Consider the following 24,073-nt stretch of genomic DNA (forward strand, 5'->3'; position numbering starts at 1 on the left):
AGAAACGACGACGAAGATACATAGGCCTTTTTCGCTTTTAAACAGATTTTAATTTTTTTGATAAAAAAATTAAATGCGGGACCCACCACTGCCCACGTGGACAGACTTAGGAAAGAGTAAAAACTGATCTATTATAAGACAACCCTTATCTGCCAAAGCCGACCCCCATGAGGACGGTAACAGGTCCGAGAAGCCCAGGAAAGAAATGTGCAAAGACCCAAAATACAGATGAAACCGATGACCCATGTTTCGACATTTTTTTTAAAAGATGGGTCCCACACGTTTGCCTACGTGGACACCTTAAGAAGCCTTGAAACTGTCCTATTATAATGTTGATTAAGGGGTGACCATCGTCCCGCCCCGCAGTTAACAGTAACAAAAATCTCTATATATACTATACATCTATATATTTTTATAACTGTTAAAACCGCACCGCAGTTGAACCGTTTGTCTTGCACCGCTCAAACCGTAGTCACCATTACCATTCGGAGCCTATAACCCCTTTTTTTTTTGATCAATATACACCTGCTTTAATAAATAAAAACAAATAGCCAAAAACTAAAGAGAGAAAGAGAAGCATTCCCATTGTTTTTTCACACGTCAACACCTTTCACTGATTCGTATTCGTTATCGGGTTTTTATAACATCCGAACCGGAGGATCATGGTTTTACCGGTTCGATCAACACGCGTCGTAAAAGTTGAAACTCTCCATCGGTTGCTTATTGATAAATATTGGGCCCAAAATTATGAGGTTAAAGGCCCACTAAAAGGTAACTTGAGAGCCTCAGTATCTCTCGTCTTCGATCGATCTATTGGAAAATTTTCAGTTTTATCTCACTTTCGTTCTTTGCTTCTCTCTCTATAATCTTTGAAAGCACGACGAAGAGAGAGAGAAGGATCAAAAGAGAGATGGATCCAGACGCAGTAGCCAAGGCCTTCGTGGAGCACTACTACACGACGTTCGATTCGAATCGCGCGGGGTTGGTCTCTCTGTACCAGGAAGGATCCATGTTGAGCTTCGAAGGGCAGAAGATCCAGGGCTCTCAGAACATCGTCGCCAAGCTCACCAGCCTTCCTTTCCAGCAGTGCAAGCACAACATCACCACCGTCGATTGCCAGCCCTCTGGTCCCGCCAACGGCATGCTCGTCTTCGTCTCCGGAAACCTTCAGCTCGCTGGCGAACAGCACGCCCTCAAGTTCAGCCAGGTTTGTTTTTCCAGATATCTCCTTACTCGTAATCCTGGTTGTCGATCATGTTAGGGTTTTAGATTGATATGCTATTAGGGCACTAGAAGCTTGATTGATCTGCAATTAACACGATCTTTCGGAACCTTTGTGATGCATTCAGTGATAGATCTGTTATTAGGTCTGAGGTAAAGAGGTTTTTCCCCAATTGATTGTGTTAAATGGAACCAACTTTTTAGTGTGTGTGTGTGTGTCACCTGCTGCTCTGTTCATAATAACATCCTGACATACCTTTCTTTTGTGCCCCCAGATGTTCCATTTGGTATCGAATCAGGGAAACTACTACGTGTTCAACGACATATTCAGGTTGAACTATGCCTGAGGATTGTGGTGGCATGGATATATGAACCATTGTTTCAAGCCAAAAGAGACTGATGGAAAGTTTGGGGGTTTAGATTCATGTTTTGGGAACTGAAGCTTTTACTTTCTTGTCTTTATGTTTAATCAATGGAGCTCTCTTGTTACTTTGGTTGATGTGACTCCATTTGTTTTCGGGCATTGATCAATGATGATAAAACAAAAGGTTTGCTTGAATGTTAGAACTCTTTTTCATACTGAGCATTTTTACAAACAGTAGCAAATATTGAGAGTGTGACCACTATTCCAGATTGCAAATGTATAAAACAAACAGCTACAAAAGAAAGCTATTATTATTCATCATCGTCGTCGAGACCCAAGTCTCGCAACAGCTCGGGCACTTGGATATGAACTCCTCCGGTGTTTGTTCCATTCCCATTGTGATGATTGTCTTCTTCCCTGGCGTTGGATAGTTTGTTCTTGATTGGACGTAACTTACCTTTGAATAACCCAGAAAACATACCTCCGATGGATCTGATTGGGTGACTTAGTCTCTCTTTCATCATGTAAATCATTGAGTACTCAGAGAGCTGCCAAGTCAATGTCAGTATGATCAAAGCAGAGAGCAGTATGTGGGTTACTTTGTTCTGCCTCTTCACCTCCTTGATGTCTTTGGCTATTTCTTCTATGCTCTCTTCCAGTTGTCTCTCACCCTTGTCTTTTCCTTTGGATGGTAAAGAATCTGGCAATGGTTCTTCTTCTCCTTTGGTAGTCTCAACTGTTTTTGGGAATTGATTTGGCGATTCCAACTGAGTTTATATAAACAAAATTTAGCATCAGCACTGAAACTGGAACAGGTCATCAAGACATGCCAGTACAGAGAATGTTCTTCTGGTCCATCAAAAAGCAACTTGACAAAACACAAACTTCACTTTATGAGAATGGTCTTTTTTTGTTTATCACATAATCACTGAGAAAGATAAGCCCACCGTGACATCCCAAAACAACCGAGTTGTTCAAGTAAGAATAAGGAGACGCTAACAAAGATATGTTCGTCTACTTTTTGTTAATGATCCAACCACAGTGAATTGAAGCTTTGGTTTGCAAACAAAACTTTGATGAAAGCACGCATCACAGCAGAACAATTATTACACTTGACTTGTTTAGTTTTTTTTTTTTTGGTCACAAAAGTCAATGATTGAAACATCATCATATTCTATCTGGTGCTCACAAAAGTTGATCGCTGGGCAAACATCAGATTAATCAATTTAAACAGAAAGAGAAGGGGATGGAAAAGAAAAAAAAGGTACCTGAGAGATGATCCTAGAGAGGAAAAGCTGATCGTCATCGTCTTCAATAAAGGATTCACCAGCAATTTCTCTATTCTTCTTCTCATCAAGAAGTTTTTCGATGGCTCTGCTCAGAACCTCCACATCCTCACTCGACTCCATTCCCAAAAACTTTTGCTTCTATAACCTCTCCACCGCCCTCTCTCTATGTATCCATCTCCCTTGGAAAGATGTTTGTTGCTTACACTTTTCTTTTTTAATTTTATGTAAGCGGACACGTAACATCTATTGACCGCTTCTTCAATAACTCACGGCACCTCCAACCATTTCTTCATCTTGATCGAGACGGGTACAATCCAAATTTCTTTTAATGTGATTTGGTTTTGTTATTTCGATTCTTACGAACCAAAACCAGCCGTGAATTCATACGGTTTAATTCTGTAAAATCCAAGCTAACAAATGAAGCTTTACATTTCGAGGTTATGATCGGGACCTGACACCTTTTATCAAACTACAAACAAATATTTTACGGCTAGTTGGATAAAAGAAACATAAATCGAAGACAAATGTACTTTTGTATGCTTCTTATAAGAAACTCATGTTACATAATAATAATAATAATAGAACCATCCATGAAAAAAAGCACAAATAAGAAAGGTTCTCTATCTCTCTAACAGACAAATCTTTTTGAAAGTAAAAAAACAAAATACTACATATAGATATAGAACTCCTCAATATCCACAATACAGATAAAAGAGGATAGAAAAACTCTAAATCTGGATTCTTTCTTTTGTTTTGTCCTCTGCTTGCTCATCACATCATAACAGCTTCCATTCTACAAATGGATTACATCGAAACAAACATTGTAACCATGAACATGAACCGGCTAGCTTTAATTTAAAAATCTATTAAGGCACACAACGACTACTAATATGATTTAGCGTTTGCTGAATTTCAAAATAAAGCGGTCAGAGTTACGTTTGATCCTGATTCTCTAAAAGCCCTATAACAAGAAGATGTGGATAGGCTCAATGAAAATTTACCAGAAACCTCCTTTCTTGAGGGAGACGGTGGCGCCAAGACGTAGCAGAGGATGGACCTCCCGGCCATGGAAATGGCGGAAACGATCCCGACGACATAGAAAACCACGAACAGAGCCAGAACCCAGGGCAGCAGGAGGAAGCCGATGAAGAAAGTAACAGATCCACAGAGCATAAGGGCCACAGATACGCCGAGAAGCAGCGACGCGAATCCCGACGGAGATATATGAGCCATGGAAACCGACGACGAAAACCGAGGCCGCCGACTTCTCACCACCGGTGAATCGGGGAAGTGGTCGGGGAGAGAAATGGGCATCGGAGGAGAACGGAGGAGAGACAGAACAAGAGCAGATAGGTCGTAGAAAGCTCTACTAGACTCTTCATCTCGTTGTCTTCTCATCGTTTAGGTGAAAGTTGGGAGAAAGAAGGTTTTAGGAGTAATGGATGGAGACGATAATGTGTTCTGTTCCCCCTAGAGACAAGGGAATTGAATCTTCTCTGCAAAAGGATCACTTTTTTATATATATTTTTTTATTAAAAATCTTTTTATAATGAAAAAAAGCAGAATTCTTGTGTTTGGATAACGAGAAAAGCAACGGAAAAATGAATAAACAATAAAGAAGGCGCGCGTGTGAAGAAGACGCGGCGGTGAGTCGAGTTTGGGGGATGTTTGGTTTCAGAAGAATGGAGGTGGAAGACAATTTGAGGGGGGAAGTGTGGGTCCCTTTGATGACGTGTACGGCCTTATCTTCCACCACATAATCTTATCTAACTTTCTTTTCTTAATTTTTATTTCAATCATGCCAGAGTAGTCGTTTTCTTCTTCTCTGCTTTTTCTTCATTTTATTTTATTTTTGGTTATTTGACTTCTACGGCTCGTTGGAAATCATTATAACACGAGTTTTAAAAGAAGAAAACATGTTGTGCCTCCAACTTGTTACATCAAATAAGAAAAGTTCATAATGCCTCTGCACTTTATAGAGTACTTGTTGTCTATTGAATCCAGCTCTTAGGGTTGAAAACAACAAATTTAGTAATAGTGAAATTAATTAAGGGGATTAACAATTTTCTTGACAATTTGTTGATAGTTAACAAATATTTTAATGAAAATTATTGAAAGGTTCATTATAGAGAAGTAATATATATATATATATTTCAAAATCTTTGAAATTTTATTAGTCATGATCAGTTTTACTAAGTGTACGTACACTCTAAGGGCAGGATTAACGGGGACGCTTGGAAAAGTGCTCAAGGGTGGGCTCCACAGCAAAAGACGAAGCAGCGACGCCAAAGACGTCAGATTAAGCGTCGGGTTTTGTTGGGTTTTGTACTATTTCGCGGGCCCCACTAATACGTGGCGGCCCGATTGGCTCGTTTTTAATTTTTTTTTTTTTTTAAATCACACAAAAAACTAAAAAAAAATAAAATAATAAGCACCCCAAGTGGGGTGCTAGGTTAATGGTGCTCTAAGAATCAGATACTTCATTTACTGTAACATATATACTTCTAAATTCTCTTAGCAGTTAACTCTCTTCTTGTAATCAAATTTTTTTTTTCTGATTTTGGTTTGGCTAAGGTCGTCGGTTTACTGAAATTTTTGGCAAGTTCATGGAAGATGAGTCCTCCTTCGGTCTTGCATAAGAAGTAGCCCAAATAATATCAGGTGTGGGCCTATATATAGATAAACTAACCAATGGGTTTCTCCTTGACAGGCAGTTAACAACTTCATGTTGATTTGCATACATACAAGAGCCTCTGGATAAGCTAGTGTGAGATATACTCTCTGTCCACTGTACATTATAGTTCATTGTTAAAATATATATTTACACAAAAGTCTTACCCTTACTACATAACACAAAAATGGGAATTATAAAGATTTTGGAGCTGGAAGCATATACTCTACTTAACACAAATTTAACTATAGAAGCCATAAGGGAATATGTATACATGTACTCAAGATTTTAGTGTGACGGTGTTGGAGCATTGGGAGTAATGTGTCAAAAAAAAAATTAATTGTAGAAGGGCATAATAAACATTACACACACACAAATGCATACAAGACAGAGATAATAGAGCGAGGTAATCAATCACCATGTAGCTAAGAGGGGAAGAGAGTTTTCATATAAAATGTCAAAAATTGAAGAAATATTCAAATAGAGCTGGTGTCATAAGGTAACCAACCCAACATGTAATTACTTGCACTTGGTCCTGCTTCCATTCCATGATTTTGATGCCCCTGATACCTGCTACACCGTTACGGAAAGTTTTACTTAAGATATGCTAAAAAGAAAATATTTTACGTACACAGCACAAACAAGCTAGAGATAAAAAATTGATTAATCACATAAAGAGTGAGTTAGTTACCCCATTTGAAGAATGGGTTCGCATTCCAAAGGCTGGAAGAAAGCATGATGAGAGTGTTGCTGTTGATCATGACGACCATAGTCAACATGATGATCTTCTTGACTCGGGTTGAGTTGAAGAGGCATTTGATATCCATCAGCTAACTGTCACGTACATGTACTTGTTAGCGGAATAATTATTTTTTTTGAACAAATTAGCGGATTAATTAAATACTTAGTAATTACCAAATCAATAAGCATTATTGAATTATTGTGAATGATTAGGACATTACCCTTAGCCTGAGAGTTTTATTTGTCTCATTTAACATGCGTTCCTGCTCCAAATATTATATAAGAGAGTGAGCTAGCTAGTATTTTTTGTGTATATGTCATTTGTTTCATCATTCTATTCTTTTTTTCCTTTTATTACCTTACTCTGGAGATCATTGAGCTGGTCGAGCATGAACTGTGTCTGCAAATTTGATATAGGGTCTTGATTAATATAGACTTCATAGTGGTATATGATGAGAGAAATGAAAGAAGTAGTACCCGGAGAGCTCTGATCTGCTTCAAAGAAGAGTCAAGCTGTCTCTCAAGTAACTCAAGCTCCTTTGTACTAAGAGGTCCAAGATCTTCTCCCAATAGATTCCTATTATTTCAAGACAGAAGTCATCACAAATCCGTAAGGAAAAAACAAACTCTAGCAGTACCTTAAGGAGTTGATTAGTTGTACCTTTGGGTTCTTTGTAAGGCTTCGTAACGCTCCTTAAGCTTAAGATACTCCTGTTGGCTACTAAGTTCCTGCTTACCAAGAAGTTACCATTACTGGATTTGAATTAACCAAAGGAATTCATGACTTTGTCTAAGCAGAAAAAGGTAAGGAAGAGAAGGAGGGGCCGGTACAACTGCTAAGGCCTCTCTTGAAGGTACATTGGGCTCTGGAGGTCCATAGTTGCACTTTTGGTATCTCTCCAGTGTCCGGATCATGCTGCAATCACACCATTAACTAATTAATTAGTCATTTATCAAAATCAACTTTTAGAAAGAATATCTGGGAGTAATTTCAGAGAAGATCTATCTGAAGTAAAGATCCAATGGATAAGATGAATTTGACATTGTAATCCCTAAGGCTTGTCGTCAAAAAAAAAAAATCCCTAAGGCTTACAAAAACGGGTAGCCCTAGCTAGCTAGCTAGCTACTTGAATCACCCCCAAAACTTTCTGAATTTGACTGCAAAATTGATGAATGATTTGATTTCATAATGTGGCAGAACTCTTTTAGAAGAGAAGAAAATATTAATTAGAAAACCGTAATTAACTAATATCACCACCAGAGAAATTAACCCTAATTTCCTATAAGATTATCAAATGCCTCTTCTGTGATAAATCTAAAACTCAATGTATCAAATAATATAGAGAATCTAAATATATATATATATATCAAAGCTATTTAATTAATCTAGTAAAATGATCAGAAATGGGTATTCATTTCCTCTTTGCTTTTCTTTTAAAGGATGAAAGAAAACGTGCGACACAACAACACATCAGATGACACTACAACATATGTAACTTCTTTTGTTTACTTATACAAAAATCAAACCAATAGATAAAAATGGATATATAAACAATACCTGGAACTACTGCAAAACTCGTACAGTTTTCCTCGATTAGAGAAGATGATGAGAGCAACCTCTGCATCACATAGAACCGAAAGCTCGTATGCTTTCTTCAAAAGGCCATTTCTTCTCTTTGCAAACGTCACTTGCCTATTGATCTTGTTCTCTATCCTCTTCAATTCTACTCTCCCTCTTCCCATTCTCCTCTTCTTTCCTTCTCTCTTCTTCTTCTCTCTCACTCTCCCTTTGCAATTCCTTATATATATATGAATGAGCTTCTCTCTCCTTCTTTTTTTTTTCTTATTTGCTTTCTATTTCTTCTTTAATTTTCTAACTTTTTTTAATGTGTACATGTATATCTTTGTAAAAATGTATCTATCTCAAGTACATTAACATGTCAGCTTGACTAGTTGAATCTTTTCACTATATTCTCTTTATCTATACTCCCTCAATTATTGTACTACTACTCACAAGTTACAAAACACCACATAGGATTTATGCAAATCTTGCAAAACATGGAATGTTAATTACTCTATCACCGCTTAGATATTTTTTCAAACTTTGGAGAATATCGGGACTTTTCTTTGTTTGTCTATACATAAATGGTAAGAGAAAGTGTTCCACTTATCTCCACAAACACTAGTAGTGGTTTCAGTTAAAATATTTAGTTTAGAAAAAGTGATTTTGGCCCAGTTAAAGAAAGTTGCATTCTTTTTTTTACTTCGATCACGAGTTGTTAAGATTTAACTAAATAGCTTGATTTGGGCGGCCGCACGGATATTGATTATTTTATTTTTATAAATTAATATTTATTTTTCATGATTAGTGTTATATATTTTGATATTTTTAGTTTTCTATACATCAAAACCGAATCATCTAAATCTGAGAGGACCTAATTCAAAACCCACACATAAATTTATAATATCTAAACAAGACCTCATTTCAAACCCCAAAAAATTTGATACCCAAAAGAAACAATCCCTACCTGAATGGGTACCCGAGTGTTTATGCCTAACTGATTTTATAAAAAATAATTTTAAAAAAAATTATTTCTATGTGTTTGGCTAAATTAAGTGAAATAAAAAAATGTTTGTTATTGAGTAAAATAGTTATATGGTGTGAAAAATAAAGTGATAATATATAAAATATATTTTTATTATTTTAATTTAAATTATTATTTTGTTCACATAGACTATGTTTTTGAATTATGTGTTTGACTACATAATTTTTCACCGATTGAAATTAAGATAAAATAGCAAATATCAAACCAAACTTTTAAACATATGTAAAACCCGATTATTTTACATTTTGATTTTATAAATGGTACAAAGTTAATGTTGATTAACTAATAAATAAAAATCTACAATATTATTATTATTGTAATATAATTAATTATGTGATATATTGTTATAATAATTTAATTAATAAAATAGTTAGGATGAGTGAAAATAAGGAAATAGAAGGTATAATAAATCTGTTGAAAATAAGGTTAGTTCTATAAGTAAATTTACTTGAACACTTTTTTTATTTGTATTTCAAATAAAAGATTAAGATATTAAAAGATATTGTAATTAAATTATGTGTAATTCGATAAATTTTTGAAGGAATGGTCCAAATAAAAAACCATACATAAAAAAAAATCATAGGACTCTAATTTAATAGATTAAATATATTGTTTACATATTTACACCTTTGGTCCTAATAGTTAATATTTTCTCATATTTTTATATTTTCGTGTACGTAAGCAAAAAGGTGATAACAAAAACATAACAGCTTTGGATTACTTAAATTGTATGATTTAAATATAAAATCACTAAAACAGATCAGGTTATCTCCATTACAACCAAAATGTTATAAATGTTTACAATATGTGCATATGAACTAAATACTTATAAATCATGTATTGTTGTAGTATACACATTTTGGATAGTGTAAACATCAAAAAACTATTTAAAATATAAAGCTTTGTAAGAAGTATAAATTATATTGTATAATTCATCATATCAGCCCATATAATTCTAGATTGATTGATTGATTGTTAAAAAAAAAAAAAATTCTAGATTGATCATCACATTTTTAATGGGCTTCGGCAAAATGAAGTCAAGAAAGTTTGGCTGAGATTTTATTTAATTTTTCTAATAATTAAGATTGAGTGGCACAAGTTGTTAATTATTAAAGAAAATTGAGTTAAGTATTTGTTGTATTTCAGTTTTAACATATTAGATTCCTACATAAAAACCCTAACATTTAAAAACCATTAAATTAAAGCTTTAGTTAATATGTTGAGAGGTTGACAAAAAAAATTAATATGTTGAGAGAGACAGAGATATTTAATTAGATGAGAGATTAAATCAACGGTTGGAAATCAATGATGAGAGGAGAGATAGCGCGTGGGATATGAGTTGATGGCAACCCTACAATGAATGATATTCAACACGTGTCGATTCCTGGATGGTAAGCTTTGATAAATCCACCTGATTTTTATTTATTTTAATTGTTTTACTTTTCTAATCGAGTTCATGGAATCATGTGACCTAACCTTAAGTAGGTGAAGGCCCGTACGATTTTCTCAACTTACTGAACTACCCCTGTGATTGGTGAATATGTAGAGTAAACATACACTTTTTGTGTTTCGTTAATGGTGTGATGATATCTAAATTCTTACTGTTAGACTTGTTATCTTTTTCCCCATTTATAGTCCAATGTATTTTTGATATTATAAAAAAAATGATAACAGTCTCATAATTTAGTGTTTGTTGTTTGAGTTTGCCAAACACTACTATGTTGATAACTTTAGTTTGGTATAAGAGTTTTGAAGAAAACATTAATGGATAAAATAAACATAGTTTTGAATATAGGTTATAGTATATTTTGGTTATCTTATAGGGTTCGTCCGATGTAAGAGATCATGTCTGACTAAAACTTTTAGTCCTTTTTGTTTGCAAACGTAATACTAATAGCTTTATTTTGGCTGGTAAGTAGGTGATGGAGACAAAGGTACGATTCAATTATAAAACTAAACATAGCATTATTATTCTGTTTGGTTATAAAAGCTTCCTTTCTCTGATTTGCAAGTTGAATCATCACTAGTTTGATTTTAGAAGCATTCCAAGCAAATTTGTATGTGTTCCATTAGCCCTTATTAAATAGGGCTCCAGATTCGGATAGTTTGTTTTGCTTCAATTTCGGTAAAATAAAGAATTTACTGGTTAACTTACGACAATCAAAATTAGTTAGAAAAGGGTATCTAGAGGACAAGAGAGTAAGCCAAGTACGTATTCACTTCTTATTAGCTCTGGTCATACATTTCAATGTAAGATGACGACAACTGATAAAGATGTTGTGCACTAAACCAGAGAAACTAAAGTACATTCAACTATCTAATTATTTACTGATGTCATACCAGTGATCTAATATTCCTTCGTGTTTATTTAAGAAATAAAAAATACCCAGAAAACTTGAAATATTCCTCATCCATAAATAATAGAGTTTTTAACACTCCAGGTCACTTTTGAGTTTTTTATTACAGTGTAGGTCACATGTTACTACACAGACACTTTTTCCAACTAGAATTTAATATTTTATTCAATAAATTACTAAAGACATGTAACTAAAAAAGGTTCCTAACTAAATAATATTTTTAATATATTTTATCTTTTTTGTTATCTCTTTTGTTTTGTCTCTCCTTCATTTCACAATCACCATTTACAACACAACTTTATGTTTTTGAAAATTATGCTCATCTACGATGTGTTTCTTGGTCCTCTTCCATGAGCGCTGGTAATATCAAGCAAGCTCGATTTCCAAGTTGTGGTTGTTCGTCTCTCTTCCACCGTAAAATCAACATGAACAGCTTCCCTTTGGCGGTGACAACAGCTTGTCGTGGTCGGTGATGCTCGAATTCCGCTACGGTGGCCACCGATTCTGTCGCACAATGAAGATTCAGTCGCTAATGAAGCTTGAGCAACAATGGCCAAATCTCATGTTTTTGCATGTTTGATCCTTTATTTTTAAGTTATTATCAAGCTGGGCCTAAACAACCAAATGTGCACATACATCTTTTCTAATTGCCTTGAAACTTCTAATTGTGCAATCTAGCCCCTATAATATACCTCTCATACATTTTTTATTTTTTCATACCTTTTTCTGGCCACAAATTAAATGGGTCCGATTTTAATTAACTATTGTTTAAAATATTAATTTATATTAATATTGTACTGAATAGAGTAAAATGAGAAAGTTTTGAATTGAACTGACAAACTGCGTAAAAATATATGTTTAATTTTGTTATGAACTTCAGAATTATGATATATTTGTATATCTATATGTATACATTACGCTATGTACATAAATTGGCCTTATCTCATGTATAATAATTCATATGTACACAATTTAAGGTGTACATCTGATATATATTTGCAAGTTTTAATATTTAGACGGTAAAATATTATTAATATGTACACACATATTTTACTGTCCACATGTACAATGATTCATATAAGATTATACGTACACCACCGATCCATTTGTACACTGTACAAATTGTGATAACTTGTGCAATACATATGATATTTTGTCTATATTTATATGTACATACATATGTATGTGTTTCGTGTATTTTTATATGTACATGATTAGGTGTACACAAAATATTCATTGTCCATGTGTACAATGATGCAAATGTACACCACTTAGTTTGTACACTTAATAAATTTGGTAAATACATTTTAGGTTTTATTTAGATACATTTAAAATATTTTTTAAATTAATTTAGATCATTTTAGGTTTTATTTAGGTGTGTATAGTGCATTTTAATGGTTTTTTAGACAAATCTATTACCTCCATCTTGATTCATATGTATTATATATACCATTTACACCAATTTATTATTATCCACATGTACAATGATTCATACGTACATCAATTAACTTGTATAATAATACATAGAGACCATGTAAGTTTTCTAATACATGTGCAAGAATCCACATGTGCAAGAATCCACATGTAAACATATATTTCGTTGTCCATGTATACAACGGTTTCACAAAAAATTACATGTACACCGGTTCGTTTGTACATTGCACAAGTATGATATCTGATTTGAGTGCATTTATATATGTACACCAGTTCATTTGAGTATCTTGTTTGAGTTCATTTAGATCATTTTCAATTTCATTTAACTTTATAATAGCATAAAAAACTATTCATGTGATGGTTAAAAATATATACAAGCATGACGAGTCCAAAAACAATATATATTTTGATTTACATATATGTATATGTTACATATTTATCTTATGGTTAAAAATTGTAGAACATACATACATAAAAATCTATTCATGTGTACATAGATATTAGATACCGTAGTATCCACGTGTACATCAATGTGTACATAGAAAATTGAAAGTTTGGGAATGTACAATTGAACGTTTGGGAATGAAATTGGGGACTAATCTGCACTATCTAATATTTCAGTGCAATACTAAAAAGAATCAAAAGCCGACGGACCATTTCTGCAAAATACAATAAATGCTAGATTGAAACATTAAAAGTTTGGGGAAATTTGTGAAATAATGTGATCAAATTGGAAGTTTGAGACATATTTTGAAAGAAGAAGGAAACTAGAGGATGAAAGGTGAAAAAAATATGAAATTCCTCCACTGATGTTGCCCGATATATCTTCTCGCCGGATCCTACTGACAACGACGTCGAGGTTTGATTCCGACGATGGTGAAGGCTGAGAGCACGACCCGAAGCATAGATTTACGGAGAAAAAATCAGTTCAGTTTTTTTAATGATAAAGAAGAAGAGAAGAATGAGAAGAGAATGTGAACCACCATGGATCTGATAAAATGAGAAGAGGAGAGAGTCGACAAAGAAAAAGAGAAACCAAGAGAGAAGAGAAATGAGACCCATCAATTATAATATGGTTTTCTTTTAGTTGGCAAACCTAACTAAATATGAGATAAGAGTTAAAGAAAGTGTGTGAGTAGTAGAAACTGACCTAGAGTGTTATTAATAAGTGTAAAGTGACCTTATATGTAATTGTTTCTAAATAATATGTGGTGGATTTACAAGGTTATGAGACAAAACAGTGGTACTATTTAAAAAAAATACATTTCAAGAAAATAAAGTCATCATTCTTGAAGTCTCTTTAAGGTATTTTTATCCGGAGGAAAACAGAAAACCTCGAAGGCATACTATAATTTAATGATAGGACGTGAGGTCTTGAAGATATATAATCTCGTATCGTATCGCATAATAGATTTCTACGTCTAAAGCATATACATTATAATAAAAAAATGGGAAATATGTAAGAGAGAAGCACTTGGAATACTCTTTATCGCTTTGGGATCTTATGCCCTGGAGCACACACATGACCCAACAAGGATAGATATACATCGATGAGAGCCAACGGTTATAATGAGTTCTCAGAATCAAAAATGCTATATTCTTCGATGATGCTAAAGAAACGGTGATGATCGATGGGGACCAAACATCAACTTGCAAATTTGCGATGCAAACTGTAGAACAAATAAATGCCACGTGAAACCCTACACGACAGCTAAGTTGCGAAGTACTATTAGTGATGTGGTCCATTAGGCGTGAGGTTGAATCGGACGATTATAAGACGGTGTCATGGAGGGGAATAAGAACCGTCTGATTAAGCTTCTAAAAATAGACAGACATGGTCCATGTCAAGACGTAAATGGAATGGGACCTCATTGCCAAAAACAGAAAGATGGGGATATATTCAAATAGGTCACTTCTTGGGTTTACTGAGTGGGTTTTCTAAAAGTTTTTGGGGACCAGTCTATTGTATAGTAAGTTACTATAGTCTTGGACTCATCGTCATTATATATAAAATAAAAGGTCTTTTTTTTTTAAATAAAAGGTTTCAGCTTCCAAGAAATTAAAATGATCAAATTTGTGTAACTAAACTTGATTTGGTTAACGATTTTTTTTTACAAACGGAGAATTGTTGTGTTACTTACATTTACTTTTAAATTTCAGAAACAAACAGATGTATGGATCTTTGACTCTTTGTACTATACTAACGTAGAGATTTAAGACATCGAAGATGTAATTCGTCAATTCATGTGAAACGTCATCATGAGTCTCCATAAGTTTGTGTATGTTTTATAGTGTGAAGTCAAGTCTGAATGCAAGAGTAAAGACAGAGAATGAGAAATGTGAACTGAGACTTGTAAATACCTTTAATAATACAACCTTGCCTGCATTCTCTGTAAAACATACACAAACTCTTTAGGGGTCACCTTCGATACAACAGATGTATGGATCTTTGACTCTTTGTCATTACATTTTTGATACGAAAGGCAACATGGAAAGCTATTTAGGGGTCACCTTCGATAGCCTCTCTTTTTTTCTTTTTTTTGAACACATCATCTTTGGATAGCCATGAATGAGAAGAAGAAGGTACAGGTCCAAAAATCTTCATTTCTTTTCACATTGAATCAAAATTTTATTCAAGTCAATGGACTTATAAAAGTTGTATTCAAGCTTATTCAATTTTTTACTCAGTCCATTTAGCTTATATAAGAATTGGTTCCAACACCTTGCTCTTGCACCAACAATTTATTATAAGAAAGTTCCACATCTTTTTTTTCATGTCATTTCTCTTTTCTTCACCTTTGAGATTTTTCACTTGATCGTTTCAGTTCTTGGCAAAACGATTCCGTAGATATCACCTTGGTTTGGTTTAGATATTTTTCGAACCTTTTTTCTAGAGTGACAAATGCTTTTTTTAGTCTGTTCTCATATCTCAGATTACAACAGCAGCTGCATTACTTGTTAATTGTCTCAGATCCCTAAGAGTAAGTACATGAGGTCATTTTTCCACTTCCGACTGCATACAGTTCGCTGGCCACAGACATCAGCGATGACAAACCTTTTGTAATACACGATAACTTCTTCTTTTCTGTTAGTTTGCATTAAGAAACAAGACATCTGGAAAAACTGGTGTGAGTTATATTTTCTATCCGCTTTACACTAATGTTCATTGTTAAATTATATGCTCACACAAAAGTCTCTTACCCTTACTACATAACACAAAATGGGAGTCAAAAAGATTTTGGAGCTGGAAGCGTGTATACTGTACTTAACAGAAACTGCAAATATAGAAGCTCAGAAGGGAATATGTATATATCTAGATGTACTACAGATTTTAGTGTGACAGTGTCGGAGATAAGGCGAATAAAATTTTCTTCAAAATATCATTGAATTATAGAAGGGCATAATAAACAATACACATAAACGAATGCACTCAAGGCATAGATTTAGAGAGAGAGAAGTACTCATATCATGTAGTCTAAGAGGGGAAGAGAAAGTTTTAATATAAAAAGTCAAAAAAACTTGTAGAAATATCAAATAGAGTTGGCGTCACATGGTAACCAATACCACATGTAATTATTCACACTTGGTCCTGCTTTCATTCCATGATCTTGCTGCCCCTGGTACCTGCGGCTCCATCGTTACATAAAGTTTTACTTAATATATGCTAAAAATATCTTATACGTAGAGATCAAAATTAATCATATAAAGTAATAGTTAGTTACCCGATTTGAAGAATGGGCTCGCATTCCAAAGGGTGGAAGAAAGCATGATGAAAGTGCTGCTGTTGATCATGACGACCGTAGTCAACATGATCTTCTTGGATCGGGTTGACACTACAAGAAAACAGCGGTATTCTGACGGACGTTCCGACGGAAAATGAATTCCTCGGAATATACCGAGGAATTTCCGAGGCAATTCCGAGGAAACACAAAATTTGGCTTCCTCGGAATTTCCTCGGAATATTCCGACGGAATTCCGAGGAAAATTCATCTCGTCGGAATATTCCGACGGAATACCGAGGAAACTAGTATTCCTCGGAAAAAACCGATGAATTCCGAGGAAATATTATAGACGTTAGAGAGCCGTTGGAGAGCCGTTGGGGGATTTTAAAAATTCCGAGGAAATTCCGACGAACTAGCCGTTTGCATCGGAATTCCGTCGGAATTTCCTCGGACTGTCGGCAGGATTTCAACTATAAATACAAGCACCCCTCTTCCTCTTCATTCACTCCATATCTTCATCCTCCCTCTCACTTTCTTTACACACGAATTTGATTCATAAAAAACATGTCTTCTTCAAATTATTTTCGTTCTTGGATCGATCGACCTCATTTGGATCCGAACACGAGATTGCTTACGGAAGAATACCAACAAGGTATAACCGAATTCATGGGGTTAGTTCACCGACAACCGGAAGCAAAAACAGGTATGTTAAGATGTCCTTGCTCTAATTGTAAAAATAAAAAAGTTATTAAACAATGGGATGTTTGGACTCATCTATATTTGAGTGGGTTTACACGAAGTTACAAAATTTGGTATCATCATGGAGAAACTGATTATGAACATGGTAGTACTAGCGAACCTCAGCCAGCGGTTAGATTAGAAGATCCAATTAGAACGGATGTAGATTACGGTGTAGGTACTGAGCAGATGGTAAATGATCATTTTAGAGGGGAAGATTTACCCAATGCCGAAGCTAGGAGATTTTATGATATGTTGGATGCTGGAAAGCAACCATTGTACGAAGGTTGCAGAGATGGTCATTCAGCTTTATCATCTGCTACAAGATTGATGGGCATTAAGACGGATTATAATTTGGCTGAAGACTGTGTGGATGCGATTGCTGATTATGTAAAAGGTATTCTACCCGAAGATAATGTAGCTCCTGGCTCATACTACGAGGTTCAGAAACTCGTAGCTGGTCTTGGTTTATCGTATCAGGTAATAGATGTATGCAGAGACAACTGCATGATTTATTGGAGGGCGGATGAACAGCGGGTTTCATGCAAATTTTGTGGGAAGCCTCGTTATAAAGATACGAGTGGAAGAGTTCCAGTACCATATAAAAGGATGTGGTATTTGCCTTTGACGGAAAGGTTGCAGAGGCTGTATCTGTCTGAACGCACAGCGCAACCAATGAGATGGCATGCGGAGCACTCAACAGATGGTGAGATCAGACATCCTTCAGATGCAAAAGCGTGGAAGCATTTCCAATCAAAGTATCCCGACTTTGCGTATGAGAGAAGAAATGTCTACCTTGGATTATGTACTGATGGTTTCAGCCCGTTTGGCAAGAGTGGAAGACAGTATTCTCTATGGCCAGTCATTCTTACACCATACAACCTACCCCCAAACTTGTGCTTGCGACGAGAGTTTTTGTTTCTCTCGATTCTCGTTCCCGGACCAGAGCATCCTAAGAGATCACTTGATGTGTTTCTTCAGCCACTAATATATGAGTTGCAACAACTATGGGCTCAAGGTGCTGAAACATACGATGTTTCGTGTAAAGAAAACTTTCAAATGCGGGCAGTACTAATGTGGACAATAAGTGATTTTCCAGCATATGGTATGTTATCTGGATGGACAACGCATGGAAGGCTATCATGTCCATATTGTCAAGATAACACTGATGCTTTCCAACTAAAACACGGAAGGAAAACGTGTTGGTTTGACTGTCACAGGAGATTTCTACCACCAGATCATCCATATCGTAGAAGTAGGAATTTGTTTACGAAGAACAAGAGGGTGTTTGACAGTCCACCTCCGGAAATTCGTGGGAAAGATTTGAAGACACAACTTAGAGATTTTGGTGCAGAAAGGACGCCAGACGTCGGTGGACATGAGCATTTTCCGGTAGATGGTGTTGGAAACCTACATAACTGGCACAAAAAAAGTATTTTTTGGGATCTGCCATACTGGGAGGATCATCTACTAAGGCATAATTTAGATGTCATGCATATCGAGAAGAACTTTTTTGACAATCTCATGAACACGATCCTTAATGTTCAAGGTAAAACAAAGGATAATTTGAAGTCAAGACTGGATTTAGTCGATATATGTGATCGTTCAGAACTTCATGTTGATGAGAGTGGTAGGGCTCCTTTTCCCATATACCGACTTGATGCAGCGGGAAAGGATGCGTTCTTTGATTGGATTTCAAACGATGTGGAATTTCCAGACGGTTACGCATCTAATTTGCGTAACTGTATCGACAGAAAGGAAGGAAAGTTTACTGGCTTGAAAAGCCATGATTGCCATGTAATGATGCAGCGCCTCCTTCCGTTTGCCTTCAAGGAACTATTACCACGAAATGTTCATGAAGCAATTGCAGGGATAAGTGGTTTCTTCCGCGATTTATGCACAAGATCAGTGACTCTTGAAGGTATTGAAAATTTGAAGACTAACATAGCTGTGATTCAGTGCAACCTTGAGAAGATATTTCCTCCCTCATTTTTTGATGTTATGGAGCATCTTGTTATTCACCTGGTAAGAGAATTGGAACTTGGTGGTCCTGTGCAGTATAGATGGATGTATCTGTATGAGCGGTATATGTTCCATTTGAAGAAGATGGTGAAAAATTTAAGTAGGGTGGAAGGGTCTATAGTCGCACAGATGATCAATGAAGAAACTTCAAACTTTGCCGAGTACTACTTTCCAGCAGAAGTTCAGACCAAAAACAGAAGACCTGCTCGGCATGATGATAGAGGCGAACGGGCAACATATCATTGGAAGGTTCCAGACATTTTCACAGACGTTGGACGACTTAGCGGAAAACCAAAGGACCGTCGACTTACTGATCAGGAGCGCAGTCATTTGCAAACATATTTACTCACCAACTGCGAAGATGTTCTTCAATATGAAAGGATTTTCATGGCAGAAAAGCGGTTAGAATATAGATACGCCACAGAGGACGAACTAGAAGAAATGAAGCAGAGAGAATTTGGTGGATGGATGTTTACTTATGTGAGTGATGGTTTGGCCAGAGGTGAAACATTTGACGATTGGATACGCGAGATGGTCGTTGGACCAAACTTTGTTGTGAAGTCATATCCGAGATTTTGTACTCGAGGATATGCATTCACAACTCAGAAGAGGAGACGTTCGAGTACGACTTACGATGCTGGTGTTTGTTCTGCATCAGGAGATGATGTATACTACGGACACATAAATGAGATTTTGGAAATCAAGTATTTGGGCATGGTTGGATTGCGCTGTACTGTTTTCTATTGTGACTGGCACGACAACACTCCAGATCGAGGTGTGAGAACAGATGCATTTGGTGTTACATCAGTAAATTCAAGACGGAAGCTGCAATATTATGATCCTTTCATTCTTGCTTCTCAGGCCGATCAGGTTTGTTATATCAAGTACCCCCGGGTAAGGAACAGAGATGATCCATGGGTTACTGTTACAAGACTCAACCCGAGAGGCCGAGTTCAGGGAAGTTCTGAGCTGGAAGACCCACTACAACCAAGCACATCCGGCAACTTAAGTGCAGCAGAAGATTTAGGTGGAGTTGGCCTTGTAGTCGATTTAACCGACTTCGGAGAAGAAGCCGCCGTTCACGTAGAGGATGAACCAGTGATTGGAGAGTTTCACCAAGATCCAGATTCAGATTCATCTGGTGATGACGACTCGGAAACAGACTAGCGTCGACCTTTTTTTTTTTTTTTTTTTAAAGGAAATTCCGAGGAAATTCCGAGGACAAATAGGTTTTCCTCGGAATTTCCTCGGAATAGATCTTCTCGATTGAAAACCCAAAGTTCCTCGGAATTTCCTCGGAATTTTCCGAGGGAATTCCGAGGAACTCTTTATGTTCGTCGGAATTTCCTCGGAAAATTCCGAGGAAATTCCGAGGAATTGGGGATTTGATTATAGATTCTTTTTCCTCGGAATCTCCTCGGTATATTCCGAGGAAATGCCGACGAACATAAGGATCTCCTCGGAATCTCCTCGGTATATTCCGAGGAAATTCCGAGGAACTTGGGGTTTTAAATTGAAAACAACGTTTTACGGATTGAATAACACGTATATAACCTTCATTAAGTGTCATAACCAGATTATGATGTTTGGAACTATGAACTTTGGTGTTTTATCCAATAACAAACACTTTTTACGATTACATGAACGAAAACCACACAACATAAGAGAAACACTTATACACTTTAATAAACGGTAAAGGGAATACTTACAATTATTTTTGAAATTGTGTTATTTCATGGTTTATGATCATCTATACAAAGAATCCTCAATGGTATGCATTATAATTGTATAAGAAATGAAATACGGCGAAAATAATCGATGTTTTAAAACCCCAAACCCTGGTTCCTCAGAAATTCCTCGGAGATTACCGAGGGTATTCCGAGGAATCCTTGTTCGTCGGAATATTTTCATTTAACCGGGTTAACCTAGCCGCCAAATATTTCGGGAAAATTGAATCAAAGAATTCCGAGGAAATTCCGACGGAAATATAAAATATTTCCGAGGAAATTCCGACGGATAGTTTCCGTCGGACCCCTCATAATATTAGGGCGAGCCCGATCTTCTTCCCCATTTCTCTCTTTCTCTCCGCGCCGCACAGCCTCTCCTCTCGCGATTTCCGGCGACTCCACCGTTCTCTCTCGCGTTTTTCCGGCGAATCTCCCCTAATCCTCCCCCATAATCATGTAAGAACCCTATCCCACTCTTTTAGGTTAGATTTGTATGGTTTTTAAGTAGATTTGATGATTTTGGAATGAGATTTATAGATTTTGTTAGGGTGAATGGTAGATTTGTGTAAAATCGAGTTTGATTATGTATTTCACTTGATTTGAATTTTTTTTTAGTTTTTATTAATTTTGTGGTTATAAAAATCGAATTTGAAATTATATATATATATTGAAAACGTTTTTTGTATATAAAATCTATTTTTTGCATTTTAAATTCATTTATATATTATTAAACATTTTTAAAATCTATAAAACTTTTTTTAAGATTAAAAATCATTTATATAATATTTAAAAACATTTTTTTTGTGGTTATAAAACGTTTTATGTATTTTATATGTAAAATATAAATTTCTATATTTATTAAACATTTTTAATATTATGAAAACTATTTTTGTAATTATTTAACATTTTAAACATTTTTAAAAATTTTTCGTTATTATTATGTTTTTGGGATTTATTTAAACTATTTTTAAAATTTTTAAACTATTTTTTATTTATTAAAACTTTTTTATTAATTATTAAACTATTTATATTTTGTGATTAAAAACTATAATTTTCTATGTTTTTTTTTTTTAATTTACAGGTCTAATGATGATCAGATCCGGCCTCGCCAGCGTCGTAGCCGGGGTGGTATGGGGAGCCAGTCTCGGGGTTCTTCCAGCCATGTTCAGGATTCCGTTTCGCCCCACAGCTCATACCATACATCTCCCTCTCCATTACTCGCTCCTGCTGCTCCCGCTCCCGCTGCTGCACCCGCTCCTGGTCCCGCTGCTGCACCCGGTCCTCCGGGAGTGATGAGCGTTGCGGAGTTGGTTCGACAGCCCGGTCGTGACCATCTTCCCTATCTCACTGAGTATCCACATGGACATGGTCAAACATGGTAATTTAAACTTTTATTTTTTATCCTTAAAATTTGATTGATTATTAATAATTTGTTCTTTTTATTAGGTTCAACCGATCCGGGAACGGGATCAGCGCATGGATCAACCGTATGATGTACTCTGCCCTCGACAAGGGACATCCGACTTTCACTCACTTTCCCGTCGAGAAGCAGCATCTGTGGTTTCGTCAGTTTGCGGTAAGTATTCAAATTTTTACTTATATTTTTTATTTATTAAAACTATTTTTTGATTATTAAACTATTTTCTATATTTATTAAACATTTTAAATATTTTAAAAACTATTTTTTTAATTATTAAACTATTTTTTATTTATTAAAACTTTTTTTTGGTAATTATTAAACTATTTTCTATATTTATTAAACTATTTTTTATTTATTAAAACTATTTGTAATTATTAAACTATTTATATTTTGTGCTTAAAAACTATTTTTAAACTATTTCAGCAAGAATTCAACTGGAATTCCGATGATACGCTCTCTATCTATAACCATTTTGTCCATAAAGTTATGGACAACTATGGGAAGCAGATGTACGAGTGGAAGAAGAAGTGGGAAGCAAACAAGGTAGTTTTTAATTTATTAACAATTTTTAATTTATTAAACTATTTTTTAAATTATTAAACTTTTTTTTTTTAAATTAAAAGGTCCCAAAGTCGATGAACGACACGGTATGGAAGGAGTTGTGTGAGCATTGGGATAAGGAAGAGACGAAAGAAACTTCTTCCACCAACTCCAACAACCGCAGGAGCGACCGTAAAGGGAAGGGCATCTACAAGCATAACTTGGGTGCCCAATCTATTGCCACTCTCGCGGATCGCATGGTAAGTTCAACCGCTTTTTCTTTAATTATTTAAGTTTCAGAATTTTATTTTTATGCATTTTTTCAAATTTCTAATGTTTGTTTAATTTATTTTTTTTCAAGGCGGAAGAAAATGAGGGCGAGCCGGTTGATGATCTCGCCCTAATGAAAAGGGCGTATACCAACAAGAAGACCGGTCAGATTGATGATGGTCTTGTGAGGGACGTGGTCGACCTGGTCCAAACTCAGGTGTACGACGAAGTGTCTCAGCTTCAAACCGATGATGACGATTCGACGGCTTCGACCAACTTGTCCCGGGTTCGAATCAACGAAATCGTTGAATCGGTAAGTTTTTTTTTTAAAAGTTCAATTTATTTATTTCTTGATTTTTATTTTATCATCAATTTATATTATCTAAATTTGGTTTTTTATATTTCAGTCGGTTCCAAAGAAGAAGGGACGTATGGTCGGTTTGGGTCGTCGCTCCCGGTCGGCTGCTCCTTCTTCTGCACCACCGCCATATGTTGATCCGGAAGTTCTTACGGCTCAGCTGAAGGACAAGGATGATCGGATATCTGCGTTGGAGACCCAGATGGCAGCTCAACAGGCGGGCTATGAGACCCAGAAGAGGCTCAACGAGCAGATGATGGAGATGATGAAGAGGATGTACCCGAACGAGGTGTTCCCGAACATCCAAGACCCGTAGTTTTTTTTTTTAATTTTTATTCAATTTTAATTTTAATTTTAAATTTTAAAATTAAATTTAAAAAATTTAAATTTTTTTTAAAAAAAATAAATTTTTTCGAAATTCCGAGGGAATGTAGTTCCTCGGAAAATTCCGAGGAACTTTCTTCCCTCGGAATATTCCGAGGAACATAATTCCCTCGGAATTTTCCGAGGGAATGGAATCCTCGGAAAATTCCGAGGGAGTTTTGTCCCTCGGAATTTTCCGAGGAACTCCATTCCCTCGGAATATTCCGAGG

General features: G+C 35.6%; 4 protein-coding genes and 1 long non-coding RNA gene across 6 annotated transcripts; 1 reads left to right on the top strand and 4 right to left on the bottom strand.

Annotated features, from left to right (window-relative positions):
- The first annotated feature begins 801 nt into the window (after positions 1-801).
- Positions 802-1,800, top strand: LOC103829076 (nuclear transport factor 2A). Its single transcript, XM_009104744.3, has 2 exons — positions 802-1,207; positions 1,497-1,800. Exons 1-2 carry the CDS (start codon positions 911-913, stop codon positions 1,566-1,568), a joined length of 369 nt encoding a protein of 122 aa, XP_009102992.2. The 5' UTR covers positions 802-910; the 3' UTR covers positions 1,569-1,800.
- LOC103829075 lies at positions 1,771-3,237 on the bottom strand. Its single transcript, XM_009104743.2, has 2 exons — positions 2,854-3,237; positions 1,771-2,352 (listed from the first exon to the last, which is right to left on the bottom strand). Exons 1-2 carry the CDS (start codon positions 2,992-2,994, stop codon positions 1,897-1,899), a joined length of 597 nt encoding a protein of 198 aa, XP_009102991.1. The 5' UTR covers positions 2,995-3,237; the 3' UTR covers positions 1,771-1,896.
- Positions 3,238-3,388: 151 nt separating this feature from the next.
- On the bottom strand, positions 3,389-4,922 carry LOC103829077. Its single transcript, XM_009104745.2, has 2 exons — positions 3,876-4,922; positions 3,389-3,667 (listed from the first exon to the last, which is right to left on the bottom strand). The coding sequence occupies exons 1-2, from the start codon at positions 4,270-4,272 to the stop codon at positions 3,651-3,653; spliced, it is 414 nt and encodes a 137-aa protein (XP_009102993.1). The 5' UTR covers positions 4,273-4,922; the 3' UTR covers positions 3,389-3,650.
- Positions 4,923-5,802: 880 nt separating this feature from the next.
- On the bottom strand, positions 5,803-8,551 carry LOC103829078 (agamous-like MADS-box protein AGL9 homolog). Of its 2 annotated transcripts, none has more exons than XM_009104746.3 (8): positions 7,845-8,551; positions 7,118-7,202; positions 6,948-7,015; positions 6,764-6,863; positions 6,645-6,686; positions 6,508-6,549; positions 6,237-6,379; positions 5,803-6,118 (listed from the first exon to the last, which is right to left on the bottom strand). In XM_009104746.3, exons 1-8 carry the CDS (start codon positions 8,027-8,029, stop codon positions 6,022-6,024), a joined length of 762 nt encoding a protein of 253 aa, XP_009102994.1. In that variant the 5' UTR covers positions 8,030-8,551; the 3' UTR covers positions 5,803-6,021. The 2 variants fall into 2 exon arrangements, with proteins under 2 accessions (XP_009102994.1, XP_009102995.1); XM_009104747.3 differs by having other exon boundaries at positions 5,803-6,115; positions 7,845-8,461.
- Positions 8,552-13,067: 4,516 nt separating this feature from the next.
- On the bottom strand, positions 13,068-16,508 carry LOC117126673. The gene is made up of 2 exons (XR_004449367.1): positions 16,406-16,508; positions 13,068-16,307 (listed from the first exon to the last, which is right to left on the bottom strand). It is a non-coding gene; the product is annotated as an uncharacterized LOC117126673 (long non-coding RNA).
- Positions 16,509-24,073: the final 7,565 nt, after the last annotated feature.

The sequence above is a fragment of the Brassica rapa genome, chromosome A07, assembly GCF_000309985.2.
Source record: "Brassica rapa cultivar Chiifu-401-42 chromosome A07, CAAS_Brap_v3.01, whole genome shotgun sequence".
In the NCBI taxonomy this organism is placed as follows: domain Eukaryota; kingdom Viridiplantae; phylum Streptophyta; class Magnoliopsida; order Brassicales; family Brassicaceae; genus Brassica; species Brassica rapa.

Bases quoted from the DNA above. Each gene is read 5' to 3' on its own strand.
- LOC103829076 (XM_009104744.3), top strand. From the start codon at position 911: ATGGATCCAGACGCAGTAGCCAAGGCCTTCGTGGAGCACTACTACACG. The intron at 1,208-1,496 runs GTTTGTTTTTCC...TTGTGCCCCCAG, and splicing joins ACGCCCTCAAGTTCAGCCAG to ATGTTCCATTTGGTATCGAA.
- LOC103829075 (XM_009104743.2), bottom strand. From the start codon at position 2,994: ATGGAGTCGAGTGAGGATGTGGAGGTTCTGAGCAGAGCCATCGAAAAA. The intron at 2,353-2,853 runs GTACCTTTTTTT...ATATAAACTCAG, and splicing joins TCTCTAGGATCATCTCTCAG to TTGGAATCGCCAAATCAATT.
- LOC103829077 (XM_009104745.2), bottom strand. From the start codon at position 4,272: ATGAGAAGACAACGAGATGAAGAGTCTAGTAGAGCTTTCTACGACCTA.
- LOC103829078 (XM_009104746.3), bottom strand. From the start codon at position 8,029: ATGGGAAGAGGGAGAGTAGAATTGAAGAGGATAGAGAACAAGATCAAT. The intron at 6,687-6,763 runs GTACTACTTCTT...TCAAATTTGCAG, and splicing joins AGCAGATCAGAGCTCTCCGG to ACACAGTTCATGCTCGACCA. The intron at 6,380-6,507 runs GTAATGTCCTAA...TGTACGTGACAG, and splicing joins ATAAAACTCTCAGGCTAAGG to TTAGCTGATGGATATCAAAT.